Below are 10493 nucleotides of genomic sequence, written 5' to 3' on the forward strand. Positions count from 1 at the left end.
GGGCCCCACTTTGGGTGGCCCTGGTATCAAGGATATTACTAGATGGGCTCGGGAACACATTATAAAGCCTTTGTCGGTGAACACATTTTATTTTGTTTGACGCTTTATACACCATCCCAACCTTTTTGGAATCAGGGAAGTAAATGGAAACTACAAATTTTATTTAAGTGTATGTCTGTGTTTCTCAGGCTTTTTGGCCATTAAATAACTACTTGCAGTGCCTCATCAAAGCTTGCATGTGCAAGTGGTGGTGACTTCACCCGCTGAGCAGACTCAGGTTGGTTTATTTGACAGTTTTAGGCATTTTGAGATGTAAAATTATCCAGTAAATCACCATCACAGAGCATACACTGTATTAGAAAAAACATAAGGATCAGAATCTGTGTGTGTGTGTGTGTGTGTGTGTGTGTGTGTGTGTGTGTGTGTGAGTGAGTGAGTGAGTGTCTGGTCTTGTTTTTTTATATATATGTGGGGGGTCCCAAAAACTGAGCGCCTACTCATGGTGTGGGGTCCGACAGCTTTGTGGGGACCAAAATGATGGACCCCATAACGTACATTATCAAATTTTAGCGGGATAGGATAAGGCTTCAAGGGTGTGTGTGTGTGTGTGTGTGTGTGTGTTTGTGGTGATAATGACAACAGTACTATTATAATTTAAATCTACATTGACCAACTTTATTTTTTATTTTACGGTCAGACAAAATGTGGAACTGGTGAAAATAGAAATTCTGATACCAACAAAATTATTAACTATGAAACATGTTTACAACCCAAAACTGAACCCAGTCAGAGCTCAACTTAGCTTAGGTTTGCATAAAACTTCACACTTGCATAAAAATCCCTGTTTCACTTTCCTGTCTCTCCTTTCCTGATTTAGATCACAGGCTCAATAATACCTCATGCAGGACTACAAATCCCTACTGACCCTGCACTGTGACCTTGAGTGCGTCACCAAAAAAAACCTTTTTTTTAAAAACACTTTACAATGTTTGTTACTACAAATATCAAGTACTTCTGAGTGTTAAAATTCCACTCTTAGCAAACAAAAAAGACCATTAAATAAAACGATCATTTACAATATTTATCAAAAAAAACAGTTTTCCACACAGATCAAAGTCAATACCCCAGTAATAAATTATGTATTCTCAAGATCTCCCAAGAATCCATAAGTTGATGGCTTTCTGTCAAATGCATAGACTATTTCTCTATGGGAGATGAATACACTGACTCAGAACTAAAATATAAACATACTAAACAAACTTGCAAAAAGAAAACATGAAAACAAACTGAGAACAAGGTGACTTTCAAAAAACAAATATTTCGAAGTCTTTACAGTAGCTTGACTGGTAGATGTAAGTCAGGGCCACATCAGTAGAAATTGTTTACGCTACAGTTTCTACGTCTAAAGAAAAAATCACAGCATTAAATTGCTACGTCACTAGCACAATGTGAAATGAGTGCAGATGTTTACACCATCTTTCTGAGAGGAGAAAAAAGGACACATTTTAGCATTTAAATTTCAAAAGAATTATAAAGCAGGACATCATGTTTTATTGTTAACTGGTCATTTTGACACTTGATGATGGCCACCAATTTAGGTCTATTTCTCTGGCTTTCTCAAAATAATTGATTGTCCTGGACCTTTGGTTTGGCATTAGCTATGGACTTGCAACCAACGTTTAATCTGCTGATTATTTTCACAATTAATTATTAATTGCTTGGTCTTAAAATGTCCCAAAAGAAGTTGAGAAATCACAATTACCCAGAGCTCAAAGTGACATCTTCTAATTTTTCTTTTGTCCAACCGACAGTCCAAAACCCCAAAACTCTTCATTTACCGTGGTTAATGACAAAGAAAAGCAACACATCCTTATATTTAAGAATCTTGATAAAGCAAATGTTTGACATTTTTGCTTCAAAAGGCCTTAAGTACACAAGGATGAGTGTTTATAATATTTATCTTGTTGGCAAATATTTTTCTTTTGAAATTAAGTTTATTTAGTCACTGGCACTGCAGATTGTAGCAAAAGATAGAAGATGGCTGATACACTGATGCCATTCACCACAAATGTATGTGGCTGTATTAGAGTATATGTAAGTTTTGATTATCGATTGTTTCTCAAAATTCCAAAGTGATGTCTTCAAATTGCTTCTTTTGTGAAACAGTCCCAAATACAAAGATTCTTCATTTATTTTCATAAATAACAAAGAAAAGCACCAAATGATTGGTAGATTCTCAAAATAGTTGGCAACTAGCTTTCTTTCAATTGAATAATCGTTGCAGCTCTTGTGTATGTACATCAAGAGGGAATTTATGCAAAGAAATTCCAATCGTCTGGGGTGTGATGCTCACATTTGTAGTATTTGCATAAATGGTCTATTGAACACATTTTTGCCAGCTATTTGAGTTGAAGTCAATCCTCTTCTTGTGATTGTGGGCTGTGGAGGTTTTAGATGACATGCAGTGTTATAATGACAACAATGACCAGTGCATCCGGTTTCTCTGCATCTGAATGGGATAATGAGCTGATAATGCTAAAGCCTGCATTTCGCTCTAATTAAACCACCCATTAGTGCATTACAGTGGGACCATGACTTTGTTCAGTGAAGCTCTGCTGGTTAAACTGAAAAGAAAGAAACTGTCTAAGCACTTTGCCTGACTCTTCTGAATTAACCATAACTGTACTTGATGACAACTTAGATCACAATTTTGAATAAATCTCTGAAGGTATTGTAGCTGCAATTTTTTATCTAAGTGTCTTGTCGCCAACGGTGAATGTTGAGACCAGTACTAACATTAAACCAAAAACTAAAACTGGACTGTAGGCCATAAAAAAAACCCCAACAAACTGAAACATATATAAAAAGGTAAAAGTGAAGTCAAATGTTCAGATCACAGTTTACACCTTTGGAAGTGGCAATCAGTCTTAAAAATAAGATTTGGTGTTTTCTCTCACCACTCATTGTTGATTGCTATCTGTGGGCCTTTAGCCAATATGATGTCCTCATATGATGTCCTCTTTATCCCTGCCAACGTAGCTTCACATTTCATTTCCACCTAGGCTGCCCCCCTCCCCACTAAGTATTTATTACAATAAGCTCAAACAGTTCTACCTCATGTCCATAAAAGAAATCTTCATGTGTGTTTTGGTACCTAACATATCTACACTCTTAACAAACAAAAAGCATGCATAACACTTCAAATGAAACAACCTTGTTACAAAATAATAGAGTCCACCTCATTGTTTTGCATATATTGTGCATTATCCAGTGCCTCTGTCCTGTTAGGAGTTATGGCTGGTTCCTTTAAAGAACAGCAGGCCTCTTTGTTCAGCCGTATCGAGCAGGCTGGAAGCCAACAGGAACACGACGTATGTTCACGTTCCTTTATGGAGAGACCCTGAGGAGGAAGTGGAGCGGCTGTTCACCTGCAAGACACAAGTGTGAGGCACACCAGTTAGATCCTTTCTAACAACGCTGAGAGGGAATTTATATGTGTGTGAGTGAATCATGTATATGCCCGCTGTCAAATGGACTTGAAATCATCAAAAAAATTATGATTGTTTTATGATGAGTTTTATTTTGTTCATAGCAGCCACTCGGTAATCATTCAATCACAACATTCAACAGGAGATATCAATTAGTGAGAAACATAATTGAATTGAATGACTTGTGTTTACTATTTTCGCAGGGATAATAACTTAAATCCTTGATTTAAACTTTATTCTGTGACGTTTGTTAGTTTATATTCTGGATCAGTGTTTTTCAACTTTGGTCCTGGGCCCCCCTGCTCTGCATGTTTTAGATGTTTTCCTGATTCTGATAACTCACATCGTCATCAAGCTCTGCTGAAGCCTGATAATGACCCATTCATTTGAATCAGATGTGTTGGGGCAGGGAAACATCTAAAACATGCAGGGCGGCAGGGTCCAGGACCAGGGTTGAAAAACACTGATCTTGATTATAATCAATATTTTTATTTTTTTAAACTTTTTTAAAAACTATTAAGCGTCTGAAATAGGTTTGGGCTTGTCCTTTTTTTTTGCAACAGTTCATTCCCCTCATGTTAAAACCCACTCAGCAAAAAAATCCTAGCCCTTGTGAAACCTTGGGTGAATAATAGTCGTGACTTCCGGCGTGTCCTTCCACCTAACTAGTTCTGACCTTTCCCATGGTAACAGAACGATGATTGATGTAACTTATACTTTCTTTGAGCGATTGTTATGGCGTATCATTAATTACGTAATATTAGCAAAGATGTACTGTACGTTAGCAACTTCATGGAGTGAATGCTACTAACACTACTATTATTGCTTAGCCCACTTAGCTAACATTTCTTAAGCCTTGAAAATGCCACCAATGCGTCAGTTACTTTACTTTTTTACTTAAGCTAGTTCCACCAACCACTGTAAGTAATGACCAAATAACACGCATTAGTTGTATTCTATCATTTTCAAAATTAGGTATGCACTGATGGCATTTCAGCAACACTGGATAACAGTTTTACCACTGTATATAAACCTACTCAATTAAAACAACAAAACTATGTAGAGTGAGTTGTTTACATATACATTCGGAAGCAAAAGTTTTATTACAGTTTTATTTTAAATGTATTTATATTGTCCATTTGGGTTAATGACAATGAAATATAATTTAAATATAGATGTACAGTATGTGATAAAGGAACATCTGATGACATGATGTTGTGATATTTTATGCAGTAACTACTGGATTAGTTTACTGACAAGGTGTCACGAACAACTTGGACATATTAGTATCAGAGTGAAGCTTGTTCCTTCTTGAAAAGGAAAGTTTAAAAACGCAAAGAAACAAAAACATGTAAAACAATCTTTCATAATCTGCTACTATAGCAAGAGATATGTTCCAGTATTACTCATGAACATCCTTCAGTGTTATCCATATAAGTCTTATGTGATCCTCACCCCTACAGACTGAGACATTGCCCATCTTTAGTGTTTAAAAAGTTGCCCACACATTACTCGAGGGGAAAGAGGAGAAAGCAAGAACAGTTGTAGGTAGCATCAGGGTGGGCCTGACTGACAGGCTGATGACACACCATATGGAGACGCTGGGCGAGTTTTACCCTGAGGGGGACAACAATGTTTTTTTATTACGTGTTTGCCTCGTCCCTGTCAGCCTCTCTTACGGAAACGAGAAGGAAGAGACAGCCAGGTTGTGGAAGTTGACAGCCGCGCACGCAAACACATGAAAATACGCAGACGCACGTGTGCACAGAAATGACACAGACACAGACAAGGTGCAGACAAGAGAACAGGTTCTCACAGTTGGTGAAGACGTACAGTACATACTTGTGAGGGAGAGAAGGACTTTTATGCTGTTCTTAATTTTAGAAAGTAAATTGATGGATCACGTTCGCAGTTAACTGATTTTAGAGCTTTTCATTTCAGTTTAACTGTAATTAAAACAAAATCGCTGATGTAAACAAAGTATTGACCCATTTCAGACTTCAATTTGTTGAGTACATGACAACATTTAAGATGATAACACTTATAATAACCATCATTAATAAATGGCACATTTCTAGTAAATTCAACTTTAGTTAACTTATTTCACTGTTAACAAACAATGAAATGCTAATTATTATTTGTTATTATTGTTATCAACATCAGCTGCAAGTTTATAATGGACATCCAAATAATGTTTATAGATGAACTACACACTATTAACCATAAGTTGCGACTTCACCATAAATAATTGCTTAATATATATAACTTTAACTATAAATTTACCATTTATTAATGATGATTACCTATAAGATAGACAGGATGAAGGTTTGTTTACATTAATGATGATTCTATGCACATTTTTCCCTGGAAATTGTTCAACAGAGGTGGTAAACCACCCAATCTCATCTTAAAATCAATTTAGTTTGTAAATGTTCATTAAATATATGGTAACTGTGTGCCACAGCTATCACCGGTGCGGAGGCACAACATGACTGGGCCTTTAACTGATTAAAATAAAGTAATTTCATGAACATTTCTGTAGGCTGAAGGAAAAAAAAGACATTTTTATAACATCTTATTTTTTATAATTAAATCTAAAACTATAATATCAGTGGCTGCTGCAAAGAAAACATACTTGTTTGGAAGCTTCAGAGGTGGAATGGACTTCTTTCCCAAAATTTCCATTTAACTGCAACAGTGCTGTAAAAATGAAAGTATAAAAAGAGTGAATATTTTGGTCATGCTGATGGGTAACTATAGTTAAATACTTCTAAACACTAAATTTCAATATTCATCTGCCCATTTACAGTAAATTAAACTCAAAAACAAAGCTCCTCCTCACCTTGTGGATCAATCCTGGGATCAACAAACCCCCAGTGCTGGTAAATAGCAGCCAGGTCGTGGGGACTGTAGTTTTTCAGGAGACTCAAAATATCAATGTCCATTGGCATTTCTCCTGCTGATTCATTCTTTCCCTGAGCAAAATGTAGTGGTTCTAAATAAGCTTTGTGACCCCACATGTTCATGGCAGCCCACAGATCAGGACCCTTAGGACCTGAGGAGGAGTCACATGACTGCCTGCGGGGATGGGGTCTATCTGCAGCTACATTGGATGAAGTCCCGCCATGATTTCTGGCCAACATAAAACCCAAACCCTCCTGTGGGAAGTTTGCTTCCACTGCGGCTCTGTGGCCTCTGTGTTTGGGACTGCTCGTAGGCTGGAAGCTGGGGGCACTCTTGCTGTGCACAGTACTGCTCGATGAAGTAGCTTGAGGGGTGCTGGAGCTTTTATTTCCACCCTCATCTGCCCGCTTATGTTCACCAGACTTCTTTTGAGGTAGTCCCATCCTCCCACTAGACTGTGTACCATCTGAAGAGCGTGACTGATGCTTGGACTTTGCAACACCTGATTGGGTCTTGGGAGCTGAGTGTTTGCTGCTGCTGTGGGAAGTGAAACCTGGAGGCTGTGTGCGCTGAGTTCTTGGAGCAGGCAAAGCAGGGCAGTCCTTGCCTTCAAGGAACGGAGGAGGCCCTGTGCGTCTCCACTGGTTGCCACCTGCCTTTAAACTCTTGGGGCTGTTAGAGCAGGGTGCCCACTTGGGTGCCATGGAGCTGCTGCCATCCACCCTGTGTGCAACCCGCTGATGAATCCACAGCACTTCAGGGTAGGTGGTAGTGTGGGTGCAGTATGGGCACTGATGTCTCACCAGGCCCTCTGTTTTTACTGGATCATTTACAGTGCCCTCTCCTTCACTTAAGGGCAATGAGGACAGATTAAGGAGACTTCCAGCATCATTAGTAGCATGTCCCTGCCCTTTAACCTCATTTGACTTTTCAGTTTTAATATTTGACTGTGCCAAGCCTTGGCCAGGCGGACATGTGTAAGGATTCCAGAATGGCTGACTGAGCAACACACTCCTGTTTCTGAGGTAGTCCATGTATCTTGAGGCTTTCGAACCACTTTGGCTAACGTTGTCCAAAATGGTGCTGTGTTTGCTAAAGGGACCCAGGAGGCCCCGGTGCTGCCGGTGCAGGTGAGACCTGAGTAGTGAGGCGTCAACAGTGTGGAAATCACAGTGCTCGCAGAAGTATGGTTTCTTATCTGTGGGTGAGAGCAGAAGAAACAATGTAAAGGACATATGACATGGCGTCACCATCAGTGATTACATTACACTAGCAAGAAAAGCACTGACAAAAGTTTAAGACCCTCAGGAGTTTGGAGTCACATTGGCCAAAGGAACGGACTGTAGAAAGTCAATTTTTCATTAAATTAATATTAAGGGTTGTATTACATCCTTAATTATTTATTGTACAACCTTTAACAAACATGAATGAACCTATATGATCTATTGGCCTATTGCAGATAATTCGTTATGGGCGTTTAAGTTGTTTGTTAAGTGCCAATAAGATTTTTTATCTTTTTATTTATTTATTTTTTACAGAAGATGATGGTTGGGTTATAATTGTAAATAATAATTATTGGGTTTTAATTATTTAACTCCCAGTGAACTTCACTGTTTCAGTGCTCTGATTTCATTTTCAACAACAGAGTTTATTGTTAAACTGTAAAATATCCTGCCTCCATTACATTCGTATCTTTTTCAGAAAACCATTGATAACCAAATTTGAGGGATCATTGAAAAATATGTGCGTTTATGTCTACATTCTGTGCATAAACTATAAGAATATTGGTCAATATTAGCATCAATTGGGCTTTAATAAAAATGTTCCTTTAAAGAATGACACCTGCTCTGTCGGTATACATGTTTCAAGTTTGAAATAAAGCACATGAAAAGATTTTTAAAACCACCAGAACTCTGGCTGACTAAAGAGTTAGTTAGTTGTGTAATTATGAGTTGTAGCCAACAAATTATTCTTTAAGCTAATTCAAACATTTGGGATTATCTTTCCCTTAAAAACCTCATAAAGCTAGGTAATGGATGAGCATTTTCAAAGTCTTTTTTTGTATAAACAAGAAAAGCTACAGTTGCTGTAATTCAATTAAAAAGTCACTAGAGGTCTCTCTTTTCCACAGTAAATTCTTACTCTGTTATACACCTATAACAGTGGTGGAATATTGAATATCCACACTTCCACACCTTACAGCATTATCAGACTTAAAGACTTTTGGCCTGTCTTTAGTAGAACCAGCAGTTTTTATCAGAAAAAGTGGCACATCTGTATGTCCACAAACATCCTTTGATTCCTTAATTTAAACAAAAAGGGTGGAATATCCAATACAAAACAACTGTCCCCAGCAAAAACTGAGCTGAGTAATTAATTCGACTTTAAGGGACTTTCAATAATTGTCTGATCCAAACTGTTGCTCAGATATATTATAGTGTGGTGTGGCTTACCCTCCTGGCCTTGGCTCCTGATGCTGTTGGTCTGTTTAGGTGTGACGTGAACATCTTTGACTTTCTTAGTCTGCAGCGCCTCATAAAACGCATGACCAAGTCCGTTCAACAGGACACGATCCTTCTGGCAAATCCTCTTGTCACCACCTTTAGCCTGAGCCAAGCTATTTGATGTCCGGTCAAGTCCTGTATCACCCTTCATCTTCTTATTGTTGTTGCTGGAGGTGTCGATTTGCTTCCTCTTCTTCTCCTGCTTCAGGGGTACGTACTCGCCCTTTTCTGTGTCGTATGCTACCTCAGCATCTGCTAGCCTCTCCTCCCATCCCAGACATTTCTCTGTGACCTCCACCAATCTTCCTTTTGTGACCAACTGCCACGCTTGGTAACTACAAATGGGATCCAGCTCGGGAATTCGCCTGCCCAGGATGTTTTCCTCAGAGGTTTCCCTCGGTCCAATACATGTGAGGTTCAAAGCTTCCAAAAAATTCCTCTTTGCAATGTCCTGCTCAGGGGCTTCAATGTCTTCCTGTGGTGCATTTTGTGTCTGAGTGCGGCTGTGGTTGAGTTTATGTAGCTTCTCATGTATTCGCAGTGTCTTGCGGTCCAAGAAGAAATTACCACAGCCAGCACAGAGCTCATAGAGGCACTCTTCATTTAACAGCGATGCTGGGTCCTGAGGAACTTCATTGATGGTGGCAGGCAGCTCATTGCCTTTGCCACCTCTTAGCTGAGCTTTGACCCGATGAATGCGCATGTGACTTTGGAGGAACCATGCCTGGCGGAAACGGCGTCCACAAATCCGGCAACCGTGATCCTGGGAGCTGCGGTGCCTTTTCATGTGGGATTTAAGGAGAACTACCTGAGGGAAAACCTGGCCACAGATGGTGCAGGTACAGGACGCACCATCAGCCTCGTCACCCGCCTCAACGACATTTTTACCCTTCACTTTCTTCTTGGTTCCTTTCTTCTTCACCTTCCCGTTGACAGTATGAGCTTTGTCAGAGTTGGTGACAATTTCAGGAGAGTCAGGAGTCGCGGCGTTATCCTTCTGCTCTTGATCTCCATCCCCGTTCTTATCACTGAGGTTATGGCTGAGGAGACCCAGTTTATGGCTTCGAATGTGGGCCTTCAGACTGCCCTTCTGAGCCGTCCTGTGCTCACAGTACGGACACTTGTACGGCTTCTCCCTTGTGTGCCTCCTCATGTGTTGGGACAGAGAGCTGAGAAGGGGAAAGCTGCGGCCGCACACCCCACAGGTGTGGCCAGAGGTCACATCTTCCACTGTCTCTGCCTTTATATTAGCTGTGAGTTTTTGTGAGACATCCTCCCTCTCTTCTGTCTCCATTACTTTTCCTGGAGCACCAGTATTTCAAAAACCGCAGCTGTGTAATAGATCCTCTTACTGTGCAAAGATTATCTTCCAGAAATTACTAAGTTCTCAGAATGTGCATCAAAAACTTGCAAAACATCACAGATTTAGTGTCCATCCTGGATTTTCGAAGAGATGTTCTTGATCAGGTTGCATATCGTTTGGGCGAGTACACCTAAAAACAGAGAAGAAATGAAAATTTACTTTTGTAGAATTACACCTATGATCCAATTTCACAAAATTACATCAAAAAGGTCAGATATTAGGCAATCAGCAATA

At 39.4% G+C, this 10493-nt stretch overlaps 1 protein-coding gene across 1 annotated transcript; it reads right to left on the minus strand.

Annotated features, from left to right (window-relative positions):
- Positions 1-3377: 3377 nt before the first annotated feature.
- LOC140993426 (zinc finger protein 516-like) lies at positions 3378-10190 on the minus strand. Its single transcript, XM_073462855.1, has 4 exons — positions 8846-10190; positions 6331-7590; positions 6124-6188; positions 3378-3428 (listed from the first exon to the last, which is right to left on the minus strand). Exons 1-4 carry the CDS (start codon positions 10188-10190, stop codon positions 3378-3380), a joined length of 2721 nt encoding a protein of 906 aa, XP_073318956.1.
- Between the last annotated feature and the right edge of the window lie 303 nt (positions 10191-10493).

This window comes from Pagrus major, chromosome 3 (genome assembly GCF_040436345.1).
Source record: "Pagrus major chromosome 3, Pma_NU_1.0".
Taxonomy (NCBI): domain Eukaryota; kingdom Metazoa; phylum Chordata; class Actinopteri; order Spariformes; family Sparidae; genus Pagrus; species Pagrus major.